General features: G+C 32.9%; 2 protein-coding genes across 2 annotated transcripts in view; both read right to left on the bottom strand.

The window, feature by feature from the left end:
* The window catches only part of LOC140435099 (tachykinin-like peptides receptor 86C), a 951,389-nt gene that overhangs the window by 599,064 nt on the left and 332,551 nt on the right, over positions 1 to 19,774 (bottom strand). The gene's annotated exons all lie outside the window — the stretch shown is intronic.
* On the bottom strand, positions 811 to 17,877 carry LOC140435100 (uncharacterized). The gene is made up of 2 exons (XM_072523805.1): positions 17,083 to 17,877; positions 811 to 4,306 (listed from the first exon to the last, which is right to left on the bottom strand). The coding sequence occupies exons 1-2, from the start codon at positions 17,857 to 17,859 to the stop codon at positions 3,863 to 3,865; spliced, it is 1,221 nt and encodes a 406-aa protein (XP_072379906.1). The 5' UTR covers positions 17,860 to 17,877; the 3' UTR covers positions 811 to 3,862.

Here is a 19,774-nt window from a genome sequence, read left to right as displayed (position 1 = left end):
TACACTGGTGGATTCTGGTGTTCTAAGTTATAAATTATTATGTTGTGACATAAAACCACTGAGCCAGTCACGCGTAAGAGCTCTATTTTTCTCCCAAGCTGCTGAAATTTTTTTATTAAATTCAGTTGCAAAGATCTAAGGAAACTTTCTTACTTCGATTGGACTATTAGAGAAGAATTAAAGTTTGCTACAAACGACACATTATCGTTTGATTTAAATTTATTTACTTATCTAGATAGAGTCATTCTATCAATATTATATTTTTTAGCGACTGTGCGGATTTGACCCTTAGTGCTACATATTTCCCATACTGCTCTTTCCGAAATTTCAGGATCAGTAGGCAGTCGACCTTTCGATTTCCATTTAAAAAGCATATGTAAAAAAATAATATTGTAGATGCCTTAGTGCACATTTTAACAGAAAAAACAAACGATTGTGAGCCCACATTTTTTAATATTGAAAAGAAAGAAAACATACTGGAAAACAGTTTTTTTATCATGATGGGAGGCTTGAGCCATGTCTCAAGTCTCCTACATAAAATATGTTCATCCCTCCCCTCGTACCAGTAGCCAGAATAAATCACGATGTTTTATTTAAAACATAACCTAACAAATAATTGAATACATGAAAGTATGTTGAATAAGTATCATATTCGTATACTTCATCTACATATTTCTAAACATAATAATATAAATAAAGAATCCTTATACATTTTAATAAAAAACTTGTTTAGCCTAAAAAATATCACTTTAACTTTCCTAACAGACTTCCATTTGACATGGGACTTAGAAGCAATGAGTAAGCATCCACTAAACGGAAAAATAAATTTATTCAAGTATTCGTTATGGATTTATTATTTATGGCTTAAACCTTTCACTGGCTGAACCCTCTTAAGTCTCTCCAACCCCAAACAGTTATTCCGGACTGTAAATGGCTATGGAATATTGCAAAGTAGCACATTCTAAGGGTAATTTTAGGAATCATACAGACTAAGTTGCGTATTGAAAATATACTTGTAGCAAGTCTAGAACTTAAGTAATGTGTATGATCACTCTAATCCAAGGCAAGCATGTCAATTTTAACAGTTTTGTTTATGTAATGATTTTACAGTGATGAGTGTCTTACCACCCGGCAAAATAGCGGAAAGGATAGAAGATAGATTAAGTTGTGAGATAGTACGAGATAAACTAGTTTTAGACATGGCTATTTGACTTCAGTCATAATTATACGGATGACCTCGAAAATATTTTATTTTAATAATTTCTGATGTTAGAATAAATGATTGAATAAATTAAGATATACTATAGTAAAAAACATTAATTAGTAGCGATTTTAAATTATAAATCTTTAAGTTAGTTAATAATAAAAATAACTCAACTGAAATATGTGACTAAACTAAAGGTAGGTATAATCTGTCCGAAAACAATTATTGTATGTGGAATTGGTGTCATAGTTAAAGACGTGGTCTATTGACAAGAAGGTTGGGGTTCAATTCACACCAAATATAAAATTTTTGTTTTATTCAATCAAAAATAATAAAAAATATTATACATATTAGGTAACAAGTTTTTGAAAAACTCATTATTTACAATTTATTCTTATTCCAATGTTGTAGAATAAAAATACAAAATAATTCAAATTCAATTCCCGATTTACAGTCTTCAGTTGTGAATGCAAAATAATCCGGTGAAGACTGTTTAATGTCAAATCCATCACTAAATTCTCAGTGTTAATATCAATTCCTCTGTACAGGCAATGATTTTCAAAACAATTGACAACATTGGAATGGATGCGCGCGAACAGCTGCCTGCTTTACAGCTAACCAAATCATCAATCCTTCAACCATCAAATAATAACATATCGAGAAGTGTTTTTGCACGGTAAACAGAAACTTTTTATTGAAAAAACAATTCGTAAAAATGGTTTTAGCGGTCGAGGAAAAAGTGAAAATTGTTCCGTAATTTTTTTTACTTATGGATCAGTGTTCGCTCCAAGAGGAGTTCGTAGACGAAAGGAGGTAAATCCAGATTTGGAACTAAGGAATACTTTGATTTGTGCAAGTATTGAGCAAAATCCTACCCAATCAACATCTCGTCTCGGAGAACAATATGGAATTTCAAGATTTAGAGTAGGTAAAATTTTGAAAAGACATAGATACCGTCCCTATAAACTTCATAAATCCAACGAACAATTCCCTGGGGATTAATTTAGACGTTTAGAATTTTGTCAAACTGCAATGGAAATGTCACATCAAGATGAACATTTTTTAGAGAACGTTTTGTTCACCGATGAATGTACGTTTTCATTGCATGGCCGTCACAATTCAATGAATGCTCGGTATTCCTCGAAAAGTAAATGTTTGGGGAGGCATAATAGGGAATCATGTCATTGGTCCATTTTTTATAGACGGTATATTGACTGGGCGGAAATACTTGGAACTTCTGCAAAATCAAATTGTCCCAGCCCTTCGTAATTTAACAATACCTTTCGATTCCATATGGTTTCAACACGATGGTTGTCCTGCACATAATTCTCGCATCGTCAGTGAATATCTCAGTGCGACTTTTACTAATCGATTGATTAGTGGCCACGGAGATATTTTTTGGCCTGCAAGATCACCTGATCTTGCACCTTGTGATTTTTATATGTTCGAATATAACAAGTCCAAACTATATGGAATTGAAGACGATAGGCCTAATTCTCTCCAAGAATTAAGAGAAAAGATCTTTGATTCAATTAAAAGTATTAGTCCAGAAACATTAACTAATGTTAGACGAAACTTTTATAATAGATTGGGTTATTGTTCTGCTGCTAATGGAGACTGATTCGAACATTTTTTGTAAATACGTTTCATTAGAATAAAATACGTTTATTTAGAATATTTTTATAGAATTTCTATCTATTTAAACATTTTTTGTAAGTACATTTATTTAGAACGTTTTTTTATGTTTAAAGAATTTTTACTTTATTTTCGAAAGTACGACATTGTTTTTTCAATAAGATTTTCATGTTTTACAATAAACACTTCTAATAAAGACTGAAATATGTTTAGTGATTTAAAGCAAAACGATATAATATCTGCATAATTTCCAATTTTAATTTTTAAAAAAGTAAAACTTCCGTGTTGGATTCGAACCCTGAGCGCCTGGATGAGAACATCGTGCCTTGAACTCTGATCCACTAGACTTTTATAATTATTTAGTGACAGTTTGGGTTATTGTTCTGCTGCTGTTCACATCATAGTAGAAATTATTCTTGGTTAATAATTTAAAACTTTAGATTAAATAATCACTATTAATTAAATTATTTTATTCACAATCAGTTTTTACTTTATTCGAAATTAAAAAATGGAAATACGTCACACATACGACGTTACACATAATAATTATGACCGAGGTGATTTAGCTCGAAGCTAACGTCTAAAGGTGTGAGACTATCGATAGTGGTAATGTAATGTAATGTAAATTATAGGTTTCTATCGATTATTTCTCACCTCTACGAGTTTCATCTCTTTTTATTTTACAAGGTAACTGTGTTTTCTATCTCTTACGTTAAAAAGCCGGGTGGTAAGACACTCATCACTGTATATGGTTTATGGTGAATTAGAGTACTAGTTATGTATCTGTTATTCATATCCATACACACCCCCAATTACGCTGCCGAGAATGAGCAGCGAGCCTTCTTATTACAATCAATTGTAGTTTAATCTTATTTAAAATTAAATTTTACATTATAGGTATATATAGAATATCATCTATTATTTATAAATAACTTTTTATATTTGCAGGGATGGAACTATTTATAAACACATTTTAGGAAATTACATAAACAATAAAACTGGTACTATAATAAACATTAAGAGTTAAAAATTACGACTATTCAAAAACTCAAATAAATCTTTTAGTCGATTATTATATATTTCTTTATTTTTAATATCGAAATCCATTCCGGCCATCATTGTGTCCATATCCTCCAGAGCATCAGAGAATTCTGGTGCTTCTTCAGTTTCACATAGCATTATTTTTAGTACTATCGAGACTGTAAGAATATGATTCAAAACATAAAAATTGGCGTGTTCTTCAAATGTTGCATATGGGAATACTTCTTGTGGATCACAGTCAAAATTCTCCAATTGTTTGGATAGGGTGTTGTAATATAAGTCTAAATACTCCTCATACTTATTTAAAGTTTCCTTATCTGCATGTACTAGAAAGAAGTACGCAAAATCATTAAGAGGTGAATTAAGACTGGCCAACTGCCAGTCAATTATACAAATTTTGCTTGGTGTGATACGGTTTTGAGAATCCTAAAATAAATAAAATCATCAATCAAAAAAGTTATTGTTAAAGAAAAATGGTTTTTAAAAGAAAACAGAACTTAGTTTTTATAGGTTTAACAAAGAACAGAAGTATTATAGAAAATGTAAGTATAGAAGACTTTCAAACATGGAGCGACAGATAGAATTTCAAATCACAATTCAAACTTTAAATATTTGACTTTAGGTAACATATTATGACCACGTTGTTTTAAGGATTAAAGTAAAAAAAGAATATCCGTGTATTATCGGCAACGTTATTACCGCTTGAAAAAATCACAAAGAACTTTGCCTTTTTCACAAAATCAAAAAGTGACATGAAATTTGACATAAAAAATTAAGCGTTTATAGGTTAGAGACACTGGTTTAGAATTGCGCAAAATGCCTAATGTGCATGATTCTAATCGGTTACTGGTGTAATATTAACATACATACTACTACTGTCCTTTTAAAAGGCAATCGATCTATTTCCCTTAAATTGATAACTTAAACTTACCGTTGATAGACGGCGCCTGTGGAGTTTACTGTCAAGCATATTTATCAAGATATTTCATCAGTTGCTCGCTTTAAAAGTTTGTTTACGTTCCGGCATAGCATTGTTTTGTTTTTGAATTAAACATGGATTTTGCTAATTGGAGGTAAGTTTTTTTAATTACAAATCAAATGTGGGCGTTTTACATGATTTGCTGGTCATTGCTTTACTTACGTGTAATTATAGTAGAGATATTGCTTCGAGTTTTTTGTTACTTTCTTGTGTATGGCCATTTTTGTTTTGTTCTTTTAAAAGGACAGTAGTACCTAATAAGTGATCCAAAATGGTTATTTTTTAGGAAACCGTTAAAATTGCATGAGTTAATTGCAGAACTTGAGACAGATAAGATTCTAACACATCCTGATGGTATAAGTATTTTTCCTCCAGACAATCAAATGATAATATAACAGATTTCGTCTCAGATGACGAGGATGTCGCAACGATAGACCATTTACCAGAAAGCCAGATGAGAAATGACGTGGAGGTTATTTTCGACAATCAAGATCAGAGTGCAGAAGAGTCGAATTCCGACGACGACGACGTACCTTTTGCCACACTACGCAAAGAAAAAACAAAACCTTCGACTATTCTCGAAAAACTAAGATGTGCACAATAGCTTATAAGTGATCTGTACCAGCATCCTAAAGATGTTTACTGGGGACCAGTAATCGGACCTACACAAAATCTCACGCCATTACAGCTCTTCAGGCTATTTTTTGACGACAACCTATTCAATATGATAACAACATATACAAATACATACGCGGCACAAAAAAACTTGACTAGTGATGTTACAGATAAAAAGATGAAATTAGGTGTTTTGTGGGTGTGCTTATTTTGAGAGGTTACGTGGTGTTACCAAAAAGATATATGTATTGGAAAAATCGTGATGATAGTCTGAATGAAAAACTCGCTGAAGCTCTATCGAAATATATATATATATATATATATATATATATATATATATATATATATATATATATATATATATATATATATATTCCCATATAATGAAAATTCTGCATGTGTGTGATAATAATAGTTTGGACAAAAGAGACAAGTTTGCTAAAATACGGCCATTATATGATGCATTGAATAAAAAAAATTTTAAATCACGCTCCTTTCGAACAAGAACATAGCCCCAATGAAGCTCTAATACCATATTTTGGAAGGCACTTGTATTAATAAAGTTTTACTTTCTAATATATACTGCTTTTTACAGCTGTCTTTTTAAAAGAACATGATATATTTTGACAGCTAATGCAAAAATTATTATTTTATTAGGGGAACGACGGGTAATTACAAATACTTAAGGAAAATAATTGTTTATTTGAAATATAAAAATGTTGAAAACTCGGAAACCACTACAGAGTGGCTAACAGTAATACAGCTATTAATTTTTGTTTTTGGATAATCAAAAATAAAAATTTTAATAATAAAAAAACTCAATTAAAAATTTTCACGAAATGTTCGCTGTTACCCGAAATGTCGGGTAATAATAAACATGAGAAGGGTAATGGCGAACAGTATTACCTATTAACAAAAATCACATTTATAGTTGTCCGGTGTGTCCGAGCCGCTGCATAATTTATGCGCCCATCCACCACATATAATGCAACGGAACCAAAGTTCGCTTTTCCCGAACTCACCACAAATTAAACAAGATTCTCCTTCATTACAATCGTCGGTATTAATATCGTCATTGTCATCAGATTCATCATCTTTATATGATGTCGAATCTTCCTCTTCGCTTGAAGATTGTTTGTAGTACTTTTCTCTTTGCAGTTTTATTTTTCTTTTTTAAAAATTTTTGTTTTTCAATTTCCTTTTTCCATTTTTTGTTTCCTTCTAAGCTCCTTTTGTTCGAGTTCTAATTTCAAAGGCGTTGAGGTTAATATTTCGGATCTTTGTTTTTTTCTTCCGCCCTTCTTCGGAACAGATATCTTTTGTTTTTCGTTCGTTAAAGGCAAGATATCGCTGAATGAATTTTCGGTATTTTCACATATCAGGTTTTCTTTGGAAGGGCCTGGTTGGGGTTCCAGTAAATCTTCTTGAATAGTTTGTGAAAGACCTTCTTGGCTTTTATTTTGTTGAGTTTGATTATCGTTTGAACTGTAAAAGTCTTCTTCATTAAATGTATTTCGGTTGAATGGAAAAATTCCGGTCTTCTCAAAACCGTTTGCAGCTTTGTCTATGCTTGCAACTCTAGTATACGCCTTTGACAATAAAGTGCTTATATGGCACATTTCAATTTTCTCATTGTGTTGAGATTTTAAAAACGAATCACATTCAACATCATATGCTCGCTTCAATGATGAGAAAAAGCTAACGTCTAGTGGTTGCAGACGATGCGAGGTATGTGGAGGTATTGACAGCATAATTATACCATTTTCTTTGCAAAAATTATAAATTGCAATAGAGCAATGACTGGAGTGATTGTCCAGCACCAGTAAAATGGAATCATCTCTTGTAGGTTTATGGGTGTTCGCAAAATGTTGAATCCAAAACAGGAACACTTCTTCGTTCATCCAACCGCTTTTTAAACAGAAGTACAAAGAACCTGGAGGCCCATCCTTTTCTAAAGCAGGATTTCTTCTCAGTCTTGGATAAATGAATAGTGGAGGTGTAAAAGATCCGCTGGCACTCATAAAACAGCATACCGTCACGTTCTTGCCTCTTTCTCCACTTGTAACGGTTCCAACTTGTTTTTGGCCTCCAGGTCCAATAATCCGATTAGGCTTATTTATGTTTGTAATGCCAGTCTCATCAACATTAAATATTCGAGTAGGTGGAAACTTTTACTTATCGTACAGCTTACCCAAATTGTCATAAAACCTTAAGACTTGATCCTTATTGAAACCTTAAATGCGATTAAGACTTGTTGCTTCAGGTTTACGGAAACTTAACTCAGGATGCCTTGACATGAATCCATATAACCAGTCTTTACCTGCGTCTTGTTTTTCTCTGTTGAAACTATGTTTTAAGTTTAATTTCTCTGCATAGGCGAAGGCCTCTTTTCGCAACTGAATTGGGGTTAATCCATAAAATATTTTAGATAACGTTAGTAAATGACGACTCATTTCTTCTTCCTGTTCATTTGAAAAGAGAGTGTTTGCACCCAGCTTGCCTTTGTAAAAGCCTCTAGAGACTCTGTTTTGTAATGTTGTAATAGGTATATTAAATTGGCGTGCAGCTTCCCTTAGGCCATAACGTCTTTCTTCAATTGCCTTTAGAGCAGCTTTCATTTGATCATCAGTCCATGAAAATTTGTTGGTACTTCGTTTCCGTTTAAAAGGCATCTGAAAAAGATACAAATTGTTAAATAAGCAAAAGAAAAGCAAAAATGTAAAGAATCTAAGCCAAATTATTAAAAGAGTAAACGCGAACACTTGGCGACAGATGTTCGCGATTACCCGATTTGGAAATGAATATGAAGAAACGAAACAATCATAATATAAATGCATTTAACTTCTCCGTAATAGAACAATTTTATAGGTTTAATAATAGTAAGTTAACTAACTCTAACAATTTAAATGAAACCATCAAGTGTTTAGGTACATACCTTATTTTTTGAATTGCTAAAATTGTAGTGCAAGCACCAAAAACAAATAAATCGCTGTAAAAAATTCCACAAATACGGGGCAACTGTGTATCTATGCCACCACGTGCAGACTATAAGTAGGAAGCACGAAATGAAGTTTACAACGGAATGATATAGATGACGTACGCATGTATTCTGTGATGTTCGCAATCACCCGCTGTTCGCTATTACCCGTCGTTCCCCTATTTTTTGTCGTTAAATAAGACACATTTCCTTATATTTCCTTTAAGTAAAGATAAAATTAAAAAAAAAATAGTTTTAGTAATGTGTGGGTTAAATCAGTTCCTGAATTAGAACGAGATGTTGACTAACAGGTTGAAATTTCAACCAGTGTGCATAACAAAATATATAGTGTTTAATGTTTGTTCCTACAAAAGTTTTTTTATACTCCAAGATAATATTTACAATTTTTATTACCTAACCTCCAAATTCAGTTTATCGAAAATAAATTGATGTTATTTTATTCAGTTTACTGTACAGAAAATGTATGGATGTTAGCGTGAGTGCGTGTTGACTGTATTGTTTGATTGGGTGCGCTTGTATTTGAATTGTTTATACCAGTTCGGAACCGTAAAACAGACAATCTTTTTTAGTTTTGATATGGAATCTAGAAGAACACTGAATTTACAAATTGTCAAGAAGTGAACCAGACGATATTTTCAAGATATTGTTCTGAAGCTATTTTCTTGTGGCTTTTTAAATTAATTTATATTTAAATGGGAATAAGCCACAATTAAAGGTTAAAATACGTTTATTGACGTTTCAATTTCCACTTCGGAAAACGATTTCCGAAGTGGAAATTGAAACGTCAATAAACGTATTTTAACCTTTAATTGTGGCTTATTCCCATTTAAATATAAATTGATATTTTCAAGTTTTTGAATGGTATATTCGAAGATCACGCGATCGACTCTGATATGGGAGAAGATTCAGATGCTGAAGATATTTTTCCGACTTCCAATTTTTATACCAGTATCTTCAGCAATCTACATCGGGGAGGGGAAAAATCAGTTATAAGGAAATGCCTGATAATGACTCCAATTTCGACAGCGATGATTCAATGCATGATCCCATTTTTCTGCCACCAGATCTTACCAATCCTAGAAAAAGAGTATCTGTATTTTCTGAGGAAGAATTTACAAATCCAGTTGTCACACTACTTCAGTCTACTCAATTGGGTAAACATTACTGGAAAAAGGAGCCGATCTTACCTCATATCTTCGAAGCAGTAACATTTGCCGAATCTTCGGATTCGAATATAGTAATCTTTTACTCCTAATACTCGACGAGTCTAATCTTTATGCTCAACAAAATGGCAAACAGTTGGATTTATCACTGAACGAGCTAAAAGCATTTATTGGTATGCTAATTATCATGAGATTCAACCATTTGCCAAGTTTACGTTTGTATTGGTCGACGAATCAAAATTTCCATTCAGATAGAATATCTAGTATCATGTCCGTGCAAAGGTTTTGAAAAATTCTACGTTATTTACATATTAGTAATAATCAGGAACTCAGGCCGAAAAGGAGAGACTTAAATTTTGACAAGTTGTACAAGGTAAAACATATGATTTCGTATTTGAAGGAAACATTTCAGAAAGCATTATAGTCCAAGTAGAAATTTCGCTGTAGATGAAAATTATTTTGATATAATAACTCTCTATACTGCTTATAAGAGCCGTAGAGTTATCCTAAGTTAATTTTTTCTGACTAATGTTATTGAAAAAAAAAATGTTTGAGATAAACAAATTGAATAAGTTGTAAACTAACTAATGAATCACTCTGAACTTTTAACTATATTTTTAACACTATTTACGTTGTGTACTGTCTCTTTTCTATACAGACCTATCAGCTTATTATCATCTATAAGCAAGATAGCGGAAAGAGTCATACTAAGAAGACTCAATGAAGAATCACAAATGCTAGGAACCATACCAGAGGCTCAATTCGGGTTCAGAAGCGAACACTCCTGTGAATTACAGGTACTACGACTTACAGAATTTATCACCAAAGGATTTAATGAAAAAATGTACACAGCTACAGCTTTTCTGGACGTCAGCAAAGCCTTCGACAGAGTCTGGCACCATGGACTCATCTATAAAATGAATGAATTTGGTTACAGTGAGGCGATGACATGCCTTCTTGCGTCATATCTTGCCAACAGAAGGTTCAGAGTTCGAATAGGGGCAACCCTATCCGAAGTAGGGACCCTGGAGGCGGGTGTGCCTCAGGGAGCGGTGCTGTCTCCTTACCTGTACACCATCTATACGGCCGACACGCCAAAAGAGCCAGGCTCTCTGTTGAGTCTTTACGCTGACGACACAGCAATAGCTGTTAGCTGGAGAAATCCGGATCATGCAGCTAATCATCTGCAAAGAGCACTAAACAGATTAAAGAGATGGTGAATAAAATGGAAAATAGCCCTAAATCCAGACAAAACACAGGCTGTAATGTTTAGCCACAGAAGAAGTGTACCAAATCGCGAAATTACAATTGGAAACACCCCAGTAGACTGGACCAACCAGACTAAATACCTAGGGGTACATCTAGACAAGAAGCTAACGTTCACTGAGCACATCAATCAGCAAATGCGCAAAGCCAAAGCGTTTAAAAGTCAGCTCTCAACACTTATTGGAAGGAAAAGTAAACTACGATTTAAAACCAAAATCAGGGTTGCGAATAGTATTATCCTGCCAGTCCTAACATATGCATCCGCAGCGTGGGGACACACCTGTAAAACAAACAGGAAAAAGATACAGACCACTCAGAATCAAATAGTCAGAGATGCCCTTAAGATACCAAGGTACGTACCCTTGAGATACGTATATAGAGACTCAGGACAAACAAGAATCCTACGCACGCTAGACGAGAGAGCATATGAAATTTTCAACGGACTAAGAAACCACCCAAGCAGAATGTTAAGAGAGCTGACTAACTACAATGAAAACCTAAGGACGGTACACAGAAGACCAAAACAACAGATAGCTCGATATAGGGAGAACCCGAACGAATAAATAAAGAATGAGATGGTTGCAAGAAGAACAAACAAAGAAATGCAGTCAATCAGAAAACACACCAAAAAAACTCTGGCGAGAGGGTACGCTTTTCTTTTTAGGTTTTTATGTTTTTAGGTAATTATAAGTCCAATATACACCGGGGTGTGTGAGAGCATTATACACTTGGGAATGCACACCCCAATACACGCACACAAATAGGATTAAGGAAAAAAGGAAAGAATTGTTGCCCAGGCAATTTATAGTCCCGAAGCCACAAGGAAGTCCACAAAAAAAAAAAAAAAAAAAATGTGTTTTTTGATTAAATAACGTAAATTCATATTGATATATTCATACTTTTCATTAAACCGTTTAACGTAAATTTACCTTATATAGCAAATATAGGAGGGGCTCGTCAGGCCTTCTATATACCGCTCCGCGGACTAGGCCCTTAAGGCAGATCGAATGAAAGATCTACTTGCGAAATCCGAGCACTGAGGTCATGTGCGGCATACATGGGCTTGGTGGTCGGACCCCTCTCGGGTGCTCAGCCGGCGAGGAGAACAAAATTTATTTTGCCAAATCGGCGGCTGAGTGACCGAGCACACACTCTTTTCCGGACATAGAGTCATCAGCTCAGGCTGATGGCTCTATGGTCGGAACACACGCTCTTTTTTCTTTTTTTTTTTTTAGGGACTCAAGTCCCGACGTAAAGCTAGAGTAAAATCAATAGAGTCAGTAAAGTAAATAGGGAGAAAAACCTAGATGTGGCTACCCCTACAGTTAGGTGGCATAACCACATTCACTAAAAACCGAGGATGTCCTATTACCCAGGGCATCTTAAGTAAATTTCAGATCATAAGCCTCCTCACGTAAGTCACACGATGAGGAGGGGTGGTGGAAAAGCCTGGGGGTCAGATAGGTACCACTTCGACTAGCGAGGTGTGACCGGTTTGATCTTCGGACATGTGGATCCCATTCTTACATTGGTATACACATGTTCCTAGGGGCAGGGTTGATCACTGCGTGTGTGTGTGTGTGTGTGTGTGTCTCTTTTCTATAACATAATACACTAGAGATGTGTAGTTCACCATCGAAATAGTTCAAATGAACGATTCTTTAAACTGAACTAATTGAACTAGTTCATTAATTTTCATAGAACTAGTTCACTGCGAACGATTTGCATTATAAATTGTGTCTCAACTTTTAAAGAAGAAAATAATGAATGAATGAGATCATATATTTATTATTTTGTGAATGGGATGGACTGACCGACTGACTAGTTTAAAAAAAGAAGTGCCGATTAGTCTCAGATAACAGATCATAATTCTTATGAACGTGACAATAACATAAACAGTTTTATCTTAATATCATAATGGTTCGGATCTTATGCCATGCCCATGCACTGGCTTGAACGTTGACATGCTGTACTGTTTCTCGTATTGTAATTTTGAAATAACAATTTTAAGTTGTGGTTAAAATGATTGATGCATCTACATAAAATATAATTTTATGTAAAAGTGAGAATGAAAATGTGTTATTTAATGTTCCTAAAAAATTCACTGATTTTTTTTGTAAGGTTCTTTTAGAAATAACCTAATATAGATACCTATGAGTATACGTAAATATAAAAATAAATCATACGTGAACCATATTTATATTTAAAATGGTTAATAAAAAACAAATCTTAATAATTTTTTGCAAATAAAAAAAATGTTATTTGCAAAACATTTAAGAAATAAATTTAAAACATTTAAACCTAAACATACGATCGAAAGAAATGGTTCCGAACGCGAACTACTTGTACGGTAGTGAAAGAGTGAAAGACTGACTGAAAACCGAAGAAAACGCGCGGCCGGCGCCGAGCTTGTGTGATGATAAGACGAGACATCTGGCAACCAATTATGTTAGGGTTGGATTTCGATTTCGGTCCTACAAATAGTTCTTTCGCGAACTAGTTCACTGAACTAGTTCATTTTTGTGAAATAGTTCGCTTGAACTAGTTCGTCTAAAAGAACTAATAAGCACACCTCTATAATACACTAGTCTATCTGGGAAAAAATCATTGATTTGCCGTAAAAATCTTATGCTTTGTTTTTTATTTTATTTAAAAATGGTGACCAGTAAAAAAAACAAAATTGCGTAAAAAACGTTTCTTATGCACTTTAGAGAAAAATGGTTTAAATAAAAGTTATAGATCAAAAAAAGTTCTTTAATATTGAGATGTTCAACATTAAAATACATAAAGAATTGACCGATATAATCTCAAAAAACCCTTTTTTTACACTAATTTATAAATGTTAATAAAATTGTTTTTTGCATAATGACATTTTATATAACTAATGAAAATTATGACATTTATTGAGTTATTTAAGTGAACTACATTTCAAGCAAATTGACCAAATAGCTTATAAGTTATTCAATTTGTTTATACGGGAGAGCGATTATTTAAACAACTGTACTTTCCCAAACAGTCAGAGCCATTTCGTAGATCGCAATAGATTCTTTGAGGTTTCGTTTTAAGGTATGTTAAAAAAATTTCAAGATTTTACTAAATTTGTTATTAAAAACAGTTTGAAAAAGAAATGATTTTTAGCTTATAAACCTTTATAATAACTTTGACATTTTTATGTCACACTCTTGATCAATGAAAAGCTGGTGAAAAAACATACTTTTCAATAAACCAAAACCTTCTATGACCAATAGGAAACCAGATAACATAATTCTTCTTTAGTTTTCCTTGATGTCCAAAGTATCTTCAGCATTCGTCTATGAACCCACATTTCCAATGCTTCAATTTTGTTTATGATCGATCTGTCTGGGAGAGAATAATATTACTCCTAATAAATACTCAACCAATTAAAACTAATATACTTCAAATCTATGCCCCGACTATAATAGAAAATATGACGATGAAGTCGAGAAGTTGTATGATCAGATCCAAGACATCTTACAGAAACTTAATAAATACGAAATTTTATACATTATAGGCGATTTCAATGCAAAAATTGGGGAAGGTCGACGAGGTCAGACTGTAGGCCTTATGGTCTAGGACAACCTAACGATCGAGGACAGAGATTGTATGAATTTTGTAAAGAAAACGATATGATCATTGCAAACACCTGGTATAAACTACCCAAGCGACGACTATATACTTGGAAATCACCATTTGATGATGGCAATAACCCTGAGACTTCAAGAAATCAAATAGACTACATACTTGTAAATGAGCGAAAAAAGTCACTACATTTCCTGGGGCAGATATTGGATCTGCTCATCAACCACTTGTAGCACATATTAAACTAAGGTTAAAACGAATTCAGCGGCAAAAACCAAAAACCAATGTACTTAACATTGACGATATAAACATAAAACACAACATTAAAAAAGAATTTACCAACAGAATAAAAAACATCGGACAACAACTAGAAGATCCAGAACAACTATGGAGTGAATTCAAAAACCAAGTTAACGAAATCTCCACATTCAATGATTATAGAAAAAAACTTAAGCAAGAAAAATAAATGGATGACAGACGACATATTGAAATAAATGGAACAACGTCAACTGATAAAATCTAATAAAACAGAATATAGACACCTACAGAGAAGATTAAAAAAGGAGATTAAATTAGCCAAAGAAATATGGATGAGAGCAAGGTGCGACGAAATGAGGGATGTAATATTTAAACGCGACTTATGTAATGTGCCCAAAAAACTAAAATAAATGAGTAACATATTTAAAAAACGAGTTAGTTCTGTATTCGATGACAATAACAAAAACAACAAAATTATTGTAAATAAGTACGAAATAAGAAAAGAATGGCAGCTGTATATATGAGATTGTTTGAAGATGAAAGCAATAATATTGCCGAATTCTACCAGAGCTGTACTGATGCCCCAGAAATTATGAAATGCGAGGTAGAACACGCTATAAATAATGCTAAAATTAGAAAAGCTTGTGATCCAGATAATACATCAACTGAGTTGCTGAAACTAATAGAGGTTGATAACATAAAATTAGTAGCAAGACTTTTTAATTCAATATATTACACCAGAGTGATTCCCACATATTGGCTCAGATCCATTTTTATCGCAATAAATAAAAAAAAACAATGCGAGAAAATGCTCAAAATATGGATTTATTAGCCTAATGAGCTACACTCTTATAATTTTTCTAAGAATACTTCACAACAGAATTAGACGCAAATGCTCAGAAGATCTCGAAGATGCCCAATTTGGTTTTAGAAATGCTATGGGAACCAGAGAGGCACTTTTTGCGCTTCCTATTACAAAAATGCCGTGACCAAAGAAAAGATGTATTTGCATATTTCGTGGACTTCGAAAAGGCATTCGATAAAGAATAGCATGTAAAATTAATGCAAATACTGAAAAATATCGGAATAAATGACAAGAATATTCATGTCATTAAAAATTTGTACTGGAATCAAACTGCTTTCGTAAAAATTGAAGATAACTACACCGATGAAATCTCCATACAACGGGGAGTCAGACAAGGTTGCATTTTGTCGCCAGCATTGTTTAATGGACAGTTATTAAAAAAGGCACTTGAGAGACAACCATATGGAATAAAAATCAACGGGGAACTACTTAATGTGATTAGATAGGCAGACGATACAGTAATTCTGTCAGATAATATTGAAGGTCTCCAAATTCTGCTTGATTGCTTGATCATACTCACGAGGTAGGAGAGGAAATGGGCAATAAATAAACTTAAACCAAACCAAATTTTTAGTGTTTAGTCGTGACCCACATCCCGATGCAAAGCTTCAATTAAACGGAATCTAAATTGAGAAAGTTCACAAAATGATATATTTGGGAACTGTGATAACGGACCAACTAGATCCAGACATAGAAATAAAACGTAGAATAGCAATAACTAAAAGCTTATTATAGAAGGAAATCATCGCAACATCAAATATTGGACAGGATTAGACTTTCAAAGTTTAATAAGGAAAGCCCAAAATAGGGAAGACTTTGCAGAGGTCATCGCCAACCTTCGCTAAGAAGACGGCACCTAAAGAAGAAGAAGAAGCAATAACTAAAACTACCTTTATGAAAATGAAGTCATTTCTGTGCAATAATCATTTCAGTTTAAAACTAAGACAAAGAATGGTTAAGTGCTATGTTTGGTACATACTTTTGTATAGTGCAGAAGTGTGGACGCTTAAAGAAAACAAGTTTCTTGGTTAAAAAACATTCGTGAATGGACAAAGATATCAAATGCAGGACAATTATTCCATATTGCAGTAGATCAAGAAGTCTTCGCAATGGTGATTGCCAACATCGGATAATTCTGATATGGCACGCAAAGAAGAGAAGAAGTAAATTTTAGCATGTATACGTATGTATGTCGCTAATAACCTCAATGGTTGATGCGACAATGTTTGTAAATGAAAAAAACAATACAAAAATACTTTATTATAAAACGTATTTGACTAAAATTAATTTTATTCGTTATTTTTTTGCTATATACAAAGAGACTTTCACGTAGAACGTGTATAAGTTGCACAGTGACAAAATTTCATAAAGGCTCGTAAAACTTAAAACAATTGTCAGTTCCCTGGCCGGCTCAAAGTCACTGGAATACCTTATTACTATTAAAATGTAAGCACTTACCTTGTATTTAAACATAAAATTATTACACCAACAATCACCGTGGGAAACAACACATTTTAAATCTTTTCTTATTATTGAGTCCCAAAAATGTTGTGGTAATTTATTCTCAATTTCTTTTGCGTATTCGGTGAGGTGTTTATCACCAGCTATTGCCTCGTATACGTTTTTAAAGATTGTGGTAATGTAAGTCATACTTTTATCAACACTGGATAACATTTCCTCATTATCAAAAAGATGTACTTCTATCGGCAAAGTGAGCTCTTCAAATAATTTAGGATTTTTGTGTTTCATACCAAACGAGACAGCATGAAATCTGGCGTATTCTTTAATAACTTTTTCTATATGTTCCGGATTGAAAGGGATTGTTTTATCCCAAAGCTGATAGCCTGCTGTTTTTAAGTTTTCCATAATCAAACACTGGCTCCCCTCAATATCTGAATAGTTTTGTATTTTAATTACACTATTAAATGGTTCTATAATGCCATACTCCTCTTGAAACTTATGAAATTCTTCAAAAATTCTTGTGTACATGTAAATCTCTCTTTTGTAAGCCTCACAAAGCATCTTTGGAGATTTTTCGTTTTCATACGAAAACGCCGATTTTAAGACAACTTCTAACTTTTTTTCACTATTGTGAATAGTAACAGCGGAAACAATTCCCATAAAATTGCCCCCTTTTGATAAACAAGGTGCAATACTAAGCTCATACTCCGTAAATCCATTTTTTATAGCGATTTCGTGTATAAGCTGCTTGTGATGCTCGGTTAGCGTACACATTTTACTGACTGATAAATAGTGGAAGCGAATAAATAAACTAACAAATAGATTTAAATTGAAAAATTGTTATATTAATACAATTACGTAACACGAATGCATATTGCAAACGCTAAAAAACTACGACGTGTATGATTTGCTCAATTAAATTCAAACCTATGGTTATCAATGTAATCAAGACCAATAATTACTATACTGGGTGGAAAAGACAAAAAGAGTACATTCGTTATTTCAATAGTAGTTTAAATTACAATATTTTAATAAAATAATATTTTTTGTGACACGTAATACCAATCAGGTCAATAGTGATCCAATATATTTCCATTAAAAAGTGTAATAATATTTATAAAAAAATTGGTATTTATATGTGAATGAAGTTAAGTTCTATAAGAGACACTCATTCATAATTGTTTATTTTAGGTGCTGGTTTAATTTTAATATGAAAATAAGTTATAGGTAAATTTATCAATTAATATAAATACTATGTGTGTATGCAATCAAATTACGGTACCTGTGATGTTGATGGATACTTCTTCTTCTTCCTCAGTGCACTGGGCGATTCGGGAACAAAATCTTCTCACAATGTCACGTGGTCAGGGTATTAGTTACACAAATACTGGAGTGTTTAGCGCGACGATTTATACAGGACTATCTCTAAACTAAGACTGAAATATGCGTCTCGTCCCGTAGCTTGCTTCCTTAAGACTAGGAGGGGTACTGTGCAGGTCCGTATTAATTTACGATGACAAGACATACACACACGTTAAGTAAAGAATTAAATATAAAAAATAAAATAATAAAATTATTAATAAAACTGAGAATATATGTGGAGGGACGTAACAATATGAAATACACACAAAATTTATTAAATAAATTTAAAAGTTTTAATATATTTAATATTTTTAGTAAATTACAATACACAGTTAATATAATTAATATTTAAATGGGAATAAGCCACAATTAAAGGTTAAAGTACGTTTATTGACGTTTCAATTGCCACTTCGGGATAAATAAATAAACAGTTAACAGTTTTCTAGCGACAAGCTAATTACGAATAATTATAACTTTTCTATTCAAAACTTAAATAACAGATCTCATATTAAAATTTACATTTTCGCAGTTGATAATACTTATACAAAAATATATTAATTTCTTCTTTAATATTGCAGACGCTGCATTTTTCATGTATGGGAAACGATATATTATATTGTAAGCAATTACATTACAAGAGATGAGGCCGATAATACTTGAGTTTGTCGTCTGGCTTTTAAAATAAAGAATATGTGTTTAGTTTAGTAACCAATCAGTCACAATTTTCATCGGTCCGCGATACATACAAAAATACCTTCCCTTCGAGAATTAATTACGTTTTACGATAATAACTAGACTTCGGCAAATATGCATATTGCATATTTTGCATATTGTGCATATTTTATGCAAATATTTCATATTTTGGCATATTTGTATAAAAGTTTGCATAAAGTGCATAAAAGTTCAGATTTTTATACTGTATTTGAAAATTTTTAAACATACCAATTTATTTCAATTCTTGTATAAAATTTTGTAGTCATTTTAATCAAGAAATGATCTAAGTACGTAATCTCTACAGGTACAAAACATTTACAATTTCAAAGAAGATCAATTTAAGTAGCCCTCAACATTCTTAGAAAGTCTCGGTCACTGAGGCATTCAGTTATTGGATAATCGCTAAGGGTTCGCTCATTTGCATTTTATGATCTAATCCCCAAATCTATCTACAATTTATTGTATCTTAACAGCAGGTAAACGGCTAATAGTTTTGTTCCTAATTTAGGGATTTTCCAAAATCTCCCAGTTTATTGAATTAGGTACCTAAACATTTCTAATTTGATGCTCAGATTTGTAAATCATTTTTGTTTTGATATTCAAAGCGTAAACA

This window comes from Diabrotica undecimpunctata, chromosome 2 (genome assembly GCF_040954645.1).
Source record: "Diabrotica undecimpunctata isolate CICGRU chromosome 2, icDiaUnde3, whole genome shotgun sequence".
Taxonomy (NCBI): Eukaryota; Metazoa; Arthropoda; class Insecta; order Coleoptera; family Chrysomelidae; genus Diabrotica; species Diabrotica undecimpunctata.
This window is presented reverse-complemented; position numbering and strand designations above follow the sequence as displayed.